We start from the raw sequence: 16007 nt of genomic DNA, 5'->3' as shown, positions 1-16007 counted from the left end.
TCGATGTCGAAAAACTTCTCACCAGCAAAGAACAGGGTAAAGATGACGACGAGCTGGAACACAGTGTGGCCCAGGATGTTCTTCATCATGGTCCTGGAGATGAGAGGCTTGTCGTGGCCGTATGGTTTATGTAGCAGCAGAGACACGGTGGGCGACAGAAGTGTCCATGATGAGGTGGACCCACATCACGGCCTTCAGGGGAGAGTCCTGAGTGATGGAGGCACCGGTGAACGCCACGATCACGGCCACCACGTTGGAGGAGGAGAGCCGCCCGGCGTCCTGCCCCACAGCTCCAAGTCATCCATGGACACTGTCATCATTGTGTAACACGGGCTTGTGCAGGTAGTTGGAAAAAATGACAATACTGGATTCTTTCAAGGTTGTTCTCTGGTTGTTCAAAGACACTAGTGGGGTTTCTCTCTATAACATTGTATTGGTGTGATTATACAGTATATTTAAATAAAATGAAGTACAACTACTCGTTAGGTGTGTTTAAAAATCTCCATCGTCAGTAAAAGATTCCGGATGAATTTAAAAATTCTTTTTCTGAAGTTTGGTGACGATAACAAAAACATGGTTGAACAAAACTGTCTTCACGTTCACCTCTCTGCCTCCACAACACGACTTCGTTTTCTCGACACGCACCACCACCACAGTTTTCACTTGGGGCCAGAAATAACTGGCTGGAAAATCAGACTGAGCAGAACACAAACAGTGACGAGGTGGAAGCGCGTACGTGATAACGCCTCATGAGCCGGGCCTCAAAAAAAACGTCACGGTAAAACAGTCGAGTTTCCCACGGCAACCAATCACAGAGGGCGAGCAGTCCTGAACGCAGAGTACGAGTTCAGTCTGACAGGCAGTGAGCTCTGTGTGTGTGTGTGTGTGTGTGTATAAGCGATGCAGTAATAAGCTGTATTGTCAGTGTTTGAGTGTGTGTGTGTGTGTGTGTGTGGGAAGAGGCAACAACAGTAATGAGCTGTATTGTTAGCTGTGTTGTTATCAGACACGTCATTATAGGAAAGCAGGCTGTAAAATACCACACACACACACACACACACACACACGGCTGTGACGGTGTGGAGGACACACACAGTGACGTCACAGATAAGACCTCCCCCCTTGTTTTCAGTGTTCCTGTCTCGAGTCGCTCTCCTCGGGGAGTCTCTCCTTTTAAATCACATCAGAAAGTAGAAACAAAAATCCATTTTTAGGATTTAAAAGTATAACTGAATTACCGTGATGCGTCGCCAGATAGCTCTTATATAATATCGCAACAATATCGTGCGCTGTTCTTTGGAAAAGACTCAAGTATGTGATTTGGTTGATCTGCTGTCCTGCGTTGTTATACCACTTTTTAAAAAAATACAAAATTTACACAAAATCAAATTGACGTGTTTGAACATTAATCAGGGCTGCAAGGTGGCGCGGTGGTTAGTATCATCGCCTCGACGCAAGAAGGTCGCTGGTTCGTGTGCCAGTGAGGACACCCGGGATCTTTCTGTGTGGAGTTTGCATGTTCTCCCCTGCCTTCACCCAGAGTCAGCTGGGATAGACTTCAGCCCCCCGAGACCCTAGTGAGGATTATGTATAGATAATGGATGGATGGATGAACATTAATAGTTTTTGTACTCCTTTTTTATTTGTCAGGCTTCTTAAGCAAACCAACCACATGTGGTTTTTGAATGACGAGTCCGAGTGCAGCGACACTCCGGCTCATGTGTGACCCTGACAGCTGTGATCTACCGGTCCTTCCTCATCACTGTGATTGGCTGAGTCAGCTCTTTGTTCTCTGTGGACGATAGACCAAAATGTCCATTCCTCTGTGGGGGGTTACAGTCACGCGTGTCGTTTCATTCATCTTGACCATAAAGGCTGTTGGCTTTTGTGTGGGGCATCAGTGTTAGTTTAAGTGATCAACTGATGAAATCATGGTGCGCATATCCAAAACTGCTCTCCATAGACAGCCGCTGGCCACAGTTATTGCACCAAAGTCATCCGATTAAAACATTGGAATGACATACGTCAAGACGTAATAGACGTGTGCAGTTTTGGCAGATGGTAGTACGCAGCGAGCTAGGTTGGTTTTCATTATGTGTGACCAAAACAAAAAGAAATAAATGATTGAAGTAGATTCTATGATAACGGCTAAATTTAGCACTTTGCCACAAGAACACTGGTGGGTGACATTTTTTAGTGACCTTTTATTTTTAATGCTATGCATAAAAATAGGTTGTATTCTTGAATTATGTTAATATGAAATTGCATTTAGTGTGTAGGTTTTGTCATTTTATGTGGCTCATTTCATACGGCTCAATCTCAGGTTGTACTGTTTGTATCACAGAACAATCAGGTGCTGCTTATAGCTGCAGAGTGTGTTGTGTCCCTCTCAACTTTTAATGCCAGAGGCGCCACTGATCATTATATTTAGCTGCAGAGTTTCCAGAAAATCAGAAATGGGTGGAGATCTCTAATGGAGTTAGTACCACAATTCCAGGCAGCCGTTCAGTCAGACTGAGAACAAACATTAAAATAATAATAATTTAGTAAATACATACACTACTTTGTACAACTCCTCTTTTCCTTGAACGTCTACAACCCACTCGGAGAGTTCAAAGCTGGGTGTCTCCAACATGGCCACCATTGAATGGCTGTTGGGAATTTCAGGTGCAGGGATGCGAGTGGCAGCACCAAATATGGTAACATAAGTAGAAGATGTTTTGTGATTTGAGAGTCCAGTTATGCAACAACATACAGACAGAGATTTAAATGTTGTGTTGCGTTAGATTTTTGTTCTAAGAACTCAATATGAACTCTCATATCATTTCCATAAATATGGCCGCCCAGTCTAGTAATCTTGACACTGGGCTAATCTACTGAAAAACCGACAACGCTCCGTTATCTGTCCAATGAGAGATACCCAGCTTCTCTTATTTTTGCATGACTTTATTATTTTTTTTCTTTTTCTACTCTCCCATCTTTTTTCTCTCAGTTGCTGTATTTCGTCTCGTCCGTTCTTGTTGAGCCCGTTTCTGCTGCTGGGTTTTAATTTCTTCCTCAGATAAAAGTGGTAACTTGCCCCTATTACTTCTCTTTTTAATCACTTTTTAGTCTAATTACTTGCTGTTTTCTTTCACTCTCTCTCTGTCCTGTTCCCTCCCTCGCTGGTGTGGTCTTATCCGGGCGTGTCTGATGGATCACCCTCTTTACAGCATCGCAAGCTAAACCACACACACACTTACACACAAACTAGGCGCCGGAGACCTTTGTGCTTTGTGGGTGGGTGTTAAGTGTGTGTGTGTGCGTGTTAGAAAGCGATAGGATGAGGCGATAGATCATACGGGAATGCCGGGTGACAACCATTCACAGGTCCGTAGGTTGGTCATTTTATAAAAAAAAGTCCTTCTTGTAATTGCCACACTTACAGCTGCACATGTTCAACAAAGTATGATTCATTTTCATGTCCCTTCAAGGTGTTATTGTTATTAAAAGGCAAAACCAGCAAGGTGTTGGTCCATCTCCTGGTACCTTCTGACCTCTACTCTCTGTGAGGTTTAGCTTTTGTCTGCTTGACGATGTAACTCATACTTTCAGTTTTACATTATTTGTTTATTTAAATAAAAGGCAGTTTTTATAGAAACCAGCAGGAGGAAATGGTGCATTATTGTTGTGGATTATTCTCGGTAGCAGATTAATCCAGGGCTGTAGTGTGTATCTGGGACAGCACGACAATGTGGTTTTGGTAGTTTTTGGACAACAGTGCAACAAAACAAAATGTGGAAGCAAAAAAAATGTTTGCTTATCTCGCTTGTTGAGGTCTGGCAGGTGTGGAGGGTCAGAGAAGCCTCGGTTAAGCCTTTGCTTCTTGTAGTTGGTGAATTGGATGTAGGAGACGTGGGCAGGTGTAAAGACTTGAGCTACGTGCTATGAGCAGGTGACTGGGTTGAAGCATGTGTGGTGCTCCTGGTGAGTAAAGTGAGTGTTTTTGTTACTGATCTGAGAATGGACGAATCACGACCCACTGGCAGGGATGTGCTGGAACAAGTCTGATCCTCACCTGCTTCAACTTTCAGCCTAACAGGACCTGGAGGCTCTGCTGCCAGCATCTTTGTGGTACCTTCATAGGTCTTAAGAATCCAGATCTCAGGAGGTCGGGGCTGTCTTTGCGACACATGCAGGGTTAACAGCACGTTAGGAAGGCATGTTAGTAATGTTTTGGCTCCTCAGTGTTCTCATCGGGTTTGGGGCACAACGTACTCACATGAGCCAAAATTTCACTTTGCTGAAATGCAGCATTTATCTTGAACCTTAATTATGTTTGTCTTCAGTAAAACAGGCTCAGACAGCTTCGTGGCAGCGTAGCAGCACCACCGTTAACGTTCACAGCAGCCACACTCAGATCCCAACACTTCAGAGCAACTGGAAAAAAAGGGGAGCACATTTTCTTTTAATAGACTTTTAGAGTCTATAAATGTAGAGGAGTTTTACAGGTGTGATTCTAACAACCTGCAACCTGTGATGAAAAGTAGCTTAACTATCAACAAGATTCACATTTCAGACAGTTTATATTATGTTGTCATTTTGTCGTCCATTTCTTCTGATTATCAAGGCTCTGGTCATGCTGGACGAGAAGCAGAGCTCTTGATTTACCAGTCAGCTTATGTTCTGAACCTCATCTATGGTCAAAGACTTAACTGGAATGATGATATTGTTCGGTGTGTAGGTGTCGTAGTCTGGACTCCCCACGTTGTTTGTCACCCTGCAGTTAAAATGATGAACTGAAGACAAAAAATTGTAAAATAAAATTCTGCAAACTGACAGATGTAAACACTCTGGATGCAACAACTTTATCACCAAGTGTTTGACATTTCTGTGCACTTTATTATTGATTTAAAACAAATAATTAAGTGTTATTCTGCTTAAAGAAAATAAAACCTGTCGGGCTGCAAGCTAACATTTATCTGTAGAGTATTTGCATGAATGGTCCATTAAATGTTGAAAAATGGTGAAAGATGTCCAAGGTGGCATCTTTAAATATCTTCAAATGATTTTTGTTTCTGTTTTTTTTTTTTAAAAAAAAAGGCAAATTCAACTATTAAATTTTTGTATTTCAGAATTGCGTTTAGTGTAAATTGTTTTAATTAGTGTCTCTGCAGCAGCAAACACAATCTTTGTGTGTGTTTGCATGAATTCTTAAAGTTAAAATTGATTCTTTATGTCGTGTTTGTGTAATTTCACAGCATTACAAGAGCTGAAAACAAATATCAGTTAATTTGTTTGATTTTCAGTTAAGGTTTTGATGATTTTTTTCCACTCAGAAATTGTTTTTCCCCCCGTTAAACATAATAACTTGATGTGTTTTGTTTGATTTTAAACTGAGGATCTGTGGGCTCTGGACTGAACTGACTTTAGAAGATGCCACCTCGAGCTCTGGGAAAGCATTTACCGCTTTATGACATTTTATGGACCAAGCAATTAATTAAAACAATAACTGGCAGCACACTTGGCCTATGTGGTGCTAGTGTGAGTCAGGATTTTCAAAACAAAAGCATCACTCAAACCCCGTTACCGTGACAATTCAGCAGCGATAACAACGTGTATTGTAAACGCTGTGTGACTTTCCCTGAGAGAACATGTCTGCCACCAGCTTATTAGTGTTTTAATTACTGTTTCTTCATTCATCTTTTTTTTCTCATTATTCAAAATAAAAAGACTTTTAAGAAGACCTTAAACACTCCTCAGACTTTGAACTTCTCTTACCTTTATATTCCCTTCAGTCTGAAGGCTTTTTTCTTCTCTCTGCCTCTCTTCATGACACATCTCGTCTTTCTCTCTCCCTCTCACTCTCCCTTCTTGTGCTTTGCTGCAGTCTTGGCAGCCGTTCGGTTACGAGCGGCTGTTAAAGTTAATTAAAGAAGGGCATTCCTCTTCTCAATGGCTGAGTCACTGCACGACCACTTTGCTTACTCATGCCCTGAATGGATGTTCGGCTTGTTAGCTCACTGATTCAAAGATCTGATGGCGCAGGAGGGAAGCCCGACGGTCAGGTGGAAGCAGGGTTACACCTCTCAGCTCGCGTTTGGTCAATACTGAGCACCTGTGACCGCGGTCCAGTGAGCGAATGCAGAGTTTGTGTTCGAGAGCTTGAGCTTTTAAAGCCCCTTCCAGGCTCAGATGTGCTGCTGTGGCTCACAGGAGGAGGGCTGCAGTTTCCTCCGACGTGACGCTCGTGCGCTGACATTTCAGACTTCTGCTGCTTACCACCGTGTGACTCCGCGACCTGTTTCACGAAAGCAATTTGCAAAAGCTGCTCACAGACAGAGAACAGAGCAGAAACCTATTTTACCAGTGGTGGTCGCTTACAACATGCAGATAGATTGGTTAGTTCTGCAGTGCTCTCCATGCTCATCGTTCTGTTGTGGGTATGGAGTTTGTTTTGGTTAAAGTGACACGAGAGAAGATGAACTCATGTCGCATGTTGTGTACATTTCATGAATAATCCGATCATGCATGCATGTCTGACACATTACATTACATTTCCTTTTTTTTGGTGGTGATAGTTTGGTTTAGAGTGAACTATCTCAGCAGCTACTGGATGGATTGTTCTGACATTAGCTTCAGACTTTCTTGGGCCCCTCAAGATTGAGCGATACTGATCAGATTGAACACTTTAATGCTGTCATCAAGTCCAAAAGTCATTTTGAAATACTTCCAAATCTAATAAGTCTAATCAATCTCAACACCCTGAGCTGTACTTTGCGTTTAAAATCATGTTTGCATGTTAACACGCTCAACTAAAAGCCCATTTTTGCTTCTGCATTAACATTTAACTCTCTTCAGTTGTTTTACTACAAGAATCCAATGAACAAAGCGCTTCCAAGCCTTTAGTCTATTTTAGAAGACAAAAAAGGGTGAAACCGAGGTTAAGGGCTCCACTGTGTCCTACATAAGCTGCATGCACAGGCTTGGAGGATTTTCTATCGTGTATTTTATAGCTGCGGTCTAAAATGCTGCTCATCAGGGCTTCAGTATCGACTACGGATGTTAATGGTGAACTGTTAATGGATTAATTGCCATCAATAGTTTAGCCAATTAAAAATATACTATCAGATAAGGCAGAAGATGTGGGACATGCATGCCAGCAAAGGTACTGAATATTTGCTGTAGAACGTGGTTCTGCCACCTGTAGAGCCTCGTCCTGTTTAGCTCTGTAGTGACTGTTGGCATGCACAGAGCATTGTGGGGGTTTAGCTTGTAGTGGGCCACCATGACAGAGACGCTAGTGTTTTGTATAACTGAGCGGCTAACGTAGCTAAATCGCTTTTATGGCAAATGTTACAGATTCTTGTTAAACATTACTGTATCAGCATATGGAATAATATCCACTGTACTTCATCAGTTTATCAGTTATTAATTTATAGGTGGCTGACTGTTGGCTGAGTCCCTCGCGTCGACCCAGACATCACATGGAATCTGTGAGTGCTCTGATTGGTTATGGTTTGTGTTTACCTTACATGTGTTTCCTGCCTCAAGACCTTCACTGGTCTTACTCACAATCTCCTCCTTCAACACGGACACCTTCAAATCTTTAGCAACACAAAGACAGAGTAGAGTTAAACTCTTCGTCTGTAGATGACGATGTAAACACGGTTTGATAGTGAACGTGACGGAGTGAGATTGCCTCCCAGGTGGTGATGTGTCACTGTGCTGAAACAGTCAGGACTGAAGTATAAACCACAGCCTGAGTGATCTAACACTGATCTACAGGTCTGCAGCTTCACCATTGTAACTCTAAGTCATCCATCCAGTGTAGAACAGTAAACATGTTACATATTACACCTACTAAACATCCCCATGTTGGCTTTGTCACTGTGAGTGTGTTAGCATGCTGCCATTAGCATCTAGCTGAACGCACCATTGTTCCAAAGTAGAGACGCAATGTCATTCCCTGGAAAACTGACGCCTTGTTGAAGCCGCTGGTGTCTTAACGATATGCGAAAGACGTCCTTTGGCGTCAGTGTCACCCTCGTTAGTATTCAATGGCAACAGACGTAGAACACTTTCTCCAATTTAAAAGAGCTTCATCGGGAGGATGGAGACATTTCATTTTAACTTTAGGCAGTTCAGCTAAGTGAAACTGACCTCCAAACTTATGAAGGTGGTATAAACTACGCTCACACAGATACTGGACCACCAGACGTTGCTTCTTTAGCAGAAAGCAAGAAGGTCGGCTTTTTCTGGGAGACCGCTTCTGCTCCTCCAGTCGGTTTTAAACACGAGTCAGAACCACCCGATGAGGACGCCTGAGAAAAGGAAAGAGGAAAACACAAGAAGGGGGAAACACATAGCAGATGTTCAGATTCTAAAGCCCTCTGAGCCAAGTTTAATTTATTACTACCAGTCACGGGTTGGATTTGGATTCACCAAGTCACCAAAGGAACCAGGGCACAGCACCGAGAGCAAACACATGACTCTTCATATTTTTTATTGATAACAACCATTGCACATAGACGTGTAGTGTTGTGGGGATGAAGGCCTTTATTATTCAGACTTACAAAACAGCTTTGCAGCACCAGTGCAGGTAAAAATAACCTGTGATCCACTTAAGCTCACCTTCCTGTCACCGATTATAATTAATTATAGCACAGACCCTGACGTCTGAATACATTTCCTCTGATTCGTATTTTTGATTTGCTCAGCAGACTACCAGCTTTTAGGATCTTTACACCCAAAACATAACCCACGAGAAGCAGAACCTGCAGCACGGTGACGGTCCAGAGCAGGTTTTCTTCCATCAGTCGGCGTGTTCTTGCCTTCACCTCCTCACCCAGCAGGTTGCAGCTTCCCCCCCATCGTCTTCTTTACTGTTTTATCAAACACACAGTCATCTCTAAGGACCGCGACGACATGAATAACGAAGATTTGTGAAAGGGTTGTCCTTTGAAAGCCGAGCTCATCAGCCGGTCTGTGTTCTGCAGCCAGGAGAGATGACAGAGAGGCAGTGTGTCATTCAGATGATAGCCACGTCCCCACAGAGGCATGTCATTCAGCTGATAGCCATGTCCCCACTGATTATACAGTCAAGAGGGGGAAGCTGATACACTGCTGTATTCTCTCCTCCACTGCGTCTCCTGAGGAGTCTGGTTAGAAAGAGAAGAGCTTCACACTGTCAGGAGCATTTACTGGTGAGTTTTACCTGATAAGCAAGTTCAATCTTTCAACAAAGTTCAGTCTGGGAGCTTTTAATTGATGGTTTCACTTTGATTTGTTGGTAATTTTACCAAACTTTTCCAATCCTATTACAGTATTGTTGGTTTGTAGTTTGATGCATCGAGTAAAACCCTTCTTAAAATCACCTGCATGGTGCCAGAATGACATCAGTCGGAGCCCAAGTATATCTGGCACTGACGTGATCTGAATCGGAGATCACAACACAATAAGCTGTAGATCAGTACGTGATGGGATCAGCCGGCCGCATGTGGAGGCTCGTGAGCTGATCTCAAAGTAACCACGTTCCTTCCCAGTGCTTTGGAAAGTCGCCGAACTTTTAGGTTTGCCTCAAAAGCAGCAATAGTCCCAAGTGATTCTGAAATGAGTGTCTATCTCATTAGACACAGACGTCCAAGCCCTGCCGAAGCAATCTCCATACTGGAATCAGAAGCACAAAGAACATTTACTAACTAGTGTAACAACCTGATTTATTCACGATCGAGCACTTTTACATCATAACTTCATAAGTACAATACTACACACTGTGTGTCTTACAATTTGAGTACAACTATCTATTATGATATATCTGATATATCGATCATCTCTGGTTTTATCTTTATTCTACTTTTGTGATTCTTGTCTTGTTTTTTTTTTACTGCTTCATTTTTATTGCTGCTCATTGTGTAAATTCTCCTTGTGAGGGATTCGTGAATTTGATCTGTTCTCATCTTATCTTATCTTAGTTTAGGTTCTCTTGCCCTATCTTAGCCCAGCGTATCTTATCTCATCTTAGTTAACCTTAGCATAGCTTAGCTTAGCTTAGCTTAGTTCGCTTATCTTATCTTGCTCGTACCAGGCGTAGCCCCAAACACCCGTAAATCAGATGCCATCATCCAGATCCAGATCACATGTGAACCCCTTTAGCTCTGTTTCTTGAAGTTTTCATGTGACAAACATCCCCACAATCACTCAGCAACAGCTTCACAGCCCTAAACCCAAACGGAACAACCGTGGGCTCAATGGATCAGAGACGATTCTGAGAATCTACAAACACAATCATTGTCTGTGTCTCCATCAGCAGGTCAGTGAGATCTGAACACCTCCAGCAAAAACTGACATTTTAGTTTCCGTCTTATCAAAACTGTAAATAATGGCTCGTCGGTGACAATGACGTTGTTAAACCTGCTCTAAAGATCCTCAGCTGCAACTCTTCCAAATATATCGGAACAAAGATAAGGCACCAAAGCTTCCTCTTCACTGTACGACCCACAATCTGCAACCTCTGAAACCTGATGGCTGGTTGTGTTTTAACAGCAGATACATGCAGGTCGAAAGGCTTCATGTCAGGTGTGAATAGAGCCTCAGACTTACGGATTTAAAAACAGAGAGGATGAAATTTTGGAAAGAAATCACGTCAGAGGAGAACAGCAGAAGAATCTGAAACCAGTAAATGCACCAAGCAAACAAGGACATGGCATAGATGAGCCTCAGGCGCTGAAAGTAAAATGAGGACACTTTAAAAAAAAAAAAAAAAGTTTGTGATTTCATGCAAAGAGCAGCTAAGAGAGAAAAAACCCTAAATCATGGATGCTACCTGAATACTGCTGGAAGATTTTTTGTTTTTTTATAACTTAGTAAGTAACCAGAATGAAAGTCAGACAAAATAAACTTTTTTTTTTCTGCTTAGTGAGATTTTACGCCTGCAGCCTCTTTTGTTATCTCATTGTGGCTTATTTGTGTGTCTGAGCGATAAGCCCGAACCCAAACTTTTGTGATTTCCGAACAAACCCTTGTCTTCCTGTGTGTGCACACTGATAGGCCCGTGGGGAACACTTACACTCGGCAACTGGAGGTAAACACACCAGAGAGGGAACATGTGGACTGAATGTTCCCTGCTGGCAACGAAACATAAAAAACATCTTTTTATTGATAGTCTTCCTAAAACACTTTCCATCAGTGAAAACATGATTAAAGGCTTCAGTCAACCTGCGTGTCTTTGCCTGTGAATCAGTGGAGAATGATGAAAGCCAGAGGATGAATTACACTGGATGAGGGATGTCTGTCTTTACTCTGTTTTTGTGGCCGCTGCTGGAAAAGAAAAGATTGAAGTAAGAAAAGAAAAAAGGAGGAAACAGATGCAGAAAGACAGATTTTACTCAGTGGAGTGAAGACCTGCGGATGCCTTTGTTCCAGACCTGATGATGGACGCTAATTCAAGGAGAACACTTTGATCTAAGTGTTTGTGAGTGGAGACGGAGAACTGAGCGTCTTGTTCTTTGTGAGTGTCCACGCTTCACCTGCAGCAGCAAGACGACGCAGGAATTCAGGTTATTTCAGCTGGAATCTCCTCCTCATGTGTTTTCATCCACCTCCCACCTCACACAGAGACGTTTTGTTCTCCTGCGGCACAAAACATTCAGCCCATTCCATTGAAAAGCACAATTTCAGTGGATTCTGAGGTCTTTACCTCTAATTGAAGTCTACAAGCGCTGAAATAGAGAGTTCAAAAGTCATTTAAGTTTTGGTCCAGGTTGGATTTCTGTCTGTGTCTTTGGGGTGAAGGTGGCCGACGGGGACTTTAGGGTCAGAATGTTCCCTGTGTTTCCTGGTCATTTATCTCGTCATTCAAGATGGGATTTGATTGAAAATGAACTGGTTTGCAGGTGCTGGTTCTTAAAAATGTGTGGAATGCTGAGAAGAACTTGTGTACTGGTCCAACCAACAACATTCAGATCAAATCCAATCAAAATCAAAATCAAATCAAATCAAATCAGGTTTATTGTCATGTTGCTGTACATACACAGTAGTACAGGCAAGACGAGAGAGCGTTTCTTCAGGATTATTCAACCAGCAAGTCCTGCGGATAAGACACCAAACATTCACTCTAGCTGTCTCCTGAAGGGGGCGCTGCGTCCATGCACGCCACCATTCGTTGAATATGGTGAACCTCTTCAGGTCCTGGTTGGTCTTCAGGGACACAAAGACACACATGATGGTGTGATGATGGTGAAGCTGCAGATGCTGCCCAGAGCTGTCTGTCTGTCTGTCTGTCTGTCTGTCTGTCTGCATCCCCTCCAGCTGTATGTCTGTCTGGGATGTTGTCATGGAGCCATGTTTCTGTTAAAGCAAACACACAGCAGTCCCTCCACTCTCTGAGGGTTTATCCCAACAAACGTAGCTCATCCAGCTTGTTGTGGAGGGAGCGGACATTGGAGAGCAGGAGGACGGTCCTGCTGGTCTGGAGGGGTTAGCCTTTAGCCTAGCACCCCAGCTCTCTTCTCTTCCTCCTCCTTTGTTTACGTTCGGACCGTTTGCGCTTCCTTCTCTCTCGTGTAACTGTCGGCATAGTCTCCTATTGGACTCCGTGTTGGTGTAGTATGTCCACATCACAACCGACTGCCGTTCACTGTCCTGACGCCCAGCAAAGTCTCCCGTTTTGTGGAATAGACAAGACACTCAAAACGTTCACTTTCGTTGTCTCCTGAAGGGGCCGCTGTGTCTATGCGCGCCACCATCACCATGGCAACCTTCAGAAAGTAGCTTGGAATGTATGTAAAATACAGGCGTCACCGCTTTAAAGCCTCAAGTTTGTGGTATTTTCATTACCATGTTGGTCTTTTGCAACTTAAGAACTGAGTGGTGGATCTGACCGGAGAACCTTAAGACGCTGTAATGTAGCAGCATCCTGTACAGTCAGACCTGTTTTTGCAACCAGAGGAGTCGCCCCCCACTGGCTGATAAAAAGAATGCAGGTTTAAGATACTTGAGCAACGGCTTCACTCTCAGACCCACAGGCTGCTTTTGCTTTGCATTTTTATTTAGACCCAGGTTTGTGGTGGAATAGTCCTTTTTTGATGGTGGTTTCCAATCGAGTGAAATGACCCAAATGTATCTAAGTGACAGCCGTGATAGGAGCTGGTTGAATTTTGTAGATACTAAGGAAGCGCCTCCTTTCATATCTCCTGTAGCACAGATGAACCAGTTCATCCTTCACAAATGGAAAAGACATAACGGCGTCCTCCAGTTGACACTATCCATCGCATGTCACCAAGTGGAAGTGATTCTCTTTACCCTGCTCTTGTTTTTTTATACGTCCTCATGAATTCTTCCTCAGATCTTTACTTGATCTCATGACCGTGAAGGTTAAGGAAAGCTGTTTAGGAAAGACATGGGAGAATGATGGTGTGTCGTTTTTTAGATGCTTTGACTGCAACTCAAGGTTCATGCCGGTGATAATGCAGTTGGGGTAATTGAGTTGCTACAACGCCGCAGTAGGATAGGTGACGATGACTGACTGGTTATCTCTGTACTGAACCACTGATGTACTTCAGCACCACCCGAGGCACCAGTATCCAGTTTTACCTGTAATGTCATTTAGACCAGTAACACACAGTTTCCCCTGTTGTTAAGGTTTGATGGTAAAAATAATTAACAACTGAACAATCCTTTCATGGACCAGATTTTTTTGAGGCAGGATGTTTCGTCAAACGAACTACTCCAGATATCTTTTTCTGTTTTGTTGGTTCAAATACAGTGTTTTGAAAGGGGGTCATTTGTTAAAAGTTCTGTATCAGATGCAGGTTCTGATCTCAGCATGGATGTAGGCACTCTTGATCCAGATGCTGAACCCTGCACACTCTCACAGCATGTGTTTGGTTGTGTGTCTGCAGGTGGTCGACTGTTCGTGGGATGAGACGGTGAAGATCTACACACCTGCCTGCCTGTCTGCTGCAGCTCACAGTACAGCACCTTAAAGCACACACACTTACACCGGTCTGAGGATGTTGTGTTTAATGAATGTACCATAGCTGGTACCTACCAAACCCCGGCATTTATTCTTAAGTTTGATCATGAACTCCATCTATTTCATCCCAAACATTAAAGCTTGATAGCTGGACGGTTAGGGCGCATGTTAAGGATGTTACGAGAACCAACATTTTGGCACCAAATTGATTTATGAAAACATGACATAGTTTCATGTGTTTCCATGGTAACACAGTTAGTGAGGGTTTTTTTTTTTTACTACAACAGCAGCATGTGGAATGATGGTGCTAAGTTGTGTGTCTTTTGCAGCATTTTTCCTCACACAACCTCCACCAATGCTACATTATTAATATTGTTTGGCAAACGCCGTCCTGCCGATATCTTGCTTAAGCTAACATAGTGCCTAACATAATCTCATTTAGACCAACGTAGCAGCTAATGTTATCTTTTTTAAGCTAATATCGCAGCTAATACTATCTTGTTAGGGCTAGCATAGCGCCTAACATTACCTTGTTTAACACAGCGGTTAACAATATCTAGTTTGCGCTAATGCAGCTGCTAATGTTATCTTGTTTAGGCCGTTGTAGTGGCTAACGTCTTGTTTAGGGTAATTTAGTGGCTAATGTTATCTTTTTTTAAGCTAATATCACAGCTAGTACTAGCTTGTTAGGGCTAACATAGCGCCTAACATTACCTTGTTTAACATAGCGGCTAACAATATCTAGTTTGCGCAAATGCAGCTGCTAATGTTATCTTGTTTAGGCCAGTGCAGTGACTAACGTCTTGTTTAGGGAAATTTAGCGGCTACTGTTATCTTGTTTACGCTACCGTAGCAGCTAACATTATCTTAATAATGTTATGACGTGAGCTGACGCTGCTTATAACGTATCTAGCTAGCTTAGCATTTAGTCGATAATAATGTAACATTGTGTACGCCGGTGTTAACACATTATACAGCTTTTAAAAAAGAAATTAAGTAATTTATGCTAAAATATATCACTGGGAATACGTTTTAGTTTATTTTTGTTTTCAATTTACTTTTAGAACTGTGGAATTTTAATGTTTTTGGTACCAAACATCATATTCGTGGTATCTCGTGACGTCCCTACATGCTGCCCAACCGTCCTCTGTGTGATCTCAGCTGAGGACCTTTGTTGCATCACAGTCCCTCGTTCCTCTCGTTTCCCAGCTGCCTGCTCACCGCAAATGTCAAAAAAGAGCAAAGCAACAACAACAACAGTTTTGCCTGTGTTATCCCCAGATACAGACACACACACGTACAGTACGCACACACATGATTATCAGCAGCTCTGAGACTTTGATTTAACTTTCATACTGGAACGCTTCAAAAAGTTTCACCGTAAACCCTGAGAACCAAAACACGTGTTTGCAGTGAGGAGATAAAACCAGTGTGTGTGTTTGTTATCAAAGTTAAAACCTCACACCAGTGTGAGGCAGAAAATATGTTCTTCCATCGTCTAGTAACATTTGTTTTTTAATTCTGAGATAATTTCCTGTAAGAGCTGGAGTTTATTGGGATGTTTGAGAACAGTCTCAATCATGACATTATTGCATTTAACTCAAACTGTGATGCTCTGAATCAGGATGTCCATGATGTCCATGTAATTATGCATTTCTGCTTTATCTCTGTGATATTCAGGTAATCATCAGAACAAATGTCAGCCGTGACTAATTTCAACTTTAGTACATGATCAGTGTAAATGTGCCTGTTGATGATGATGAACATGACCTGTATGTGCAGTGCCTTCAATAAAGCAGCAAATGTCACTGTTGACTGTAACAGTGACCTTTGCTATAACAGTGACACTGTTGTTTTCATTTCAGCTTCAGAACAACCTACGATGCTGTCCATACAACTACATTTACATCAACACTTCTCAAAAATATCCAATAGTTCTGGTGCTTTCGAAATGTTTATGAAACTTGAGAGTAAAATTTCATCCTGGACCTTTAATGCAGCAGTTTGAGGCAAAAGTTTTGTTGAAAGTTAGCAAGAAGGTAAACTTACAAAC

General features: G+C 42.5%; 1 protein-coding gene across 1 annotated transcript in view; it reads left to right on the top strand.

The window, feature by feature from the left end:
- The window catches only part of pex7 (peroxisomal biogenesis factor 7), a 75098-nt gene extending 59299 nt beyond the window's left edge, over positions 1–15799 (top strand). The window contains exon 11 of the mRNA XM_008298102.1: positions 13881–15799. Coding sequence (XP_008296324.1) covers positions 13881–13964 — 84 coding nt within the window. The 3' untranslated portion in view covers positions 13965–15799. The remainder of the gene's footprint in view (positions 1–13880) is intronic.
- Positions 15800–16007: the final 208 nt, after the last annotated feature.

The sequence above is a fragment of the Stegastes partitus genome, unplaced genomic scaffold (genome assembly GCF_000690725.1).
Source record: "Stegastes partitus isolate 25-593 unplaced genomic scaffold, Stegastes_partitus-1.0.2 Scaffold1282, whole genome shotgun sequence".
Taxonomy (NCBI): domain Eukaryota; kingdom Metazoa; phylum Chordata; class Actinopteri; family Pomacentridae; genus Stegastes; species Stegastes partitus.
This window is presented reverse-complemented; position numbering and strand designations above follow the sequence as displayed.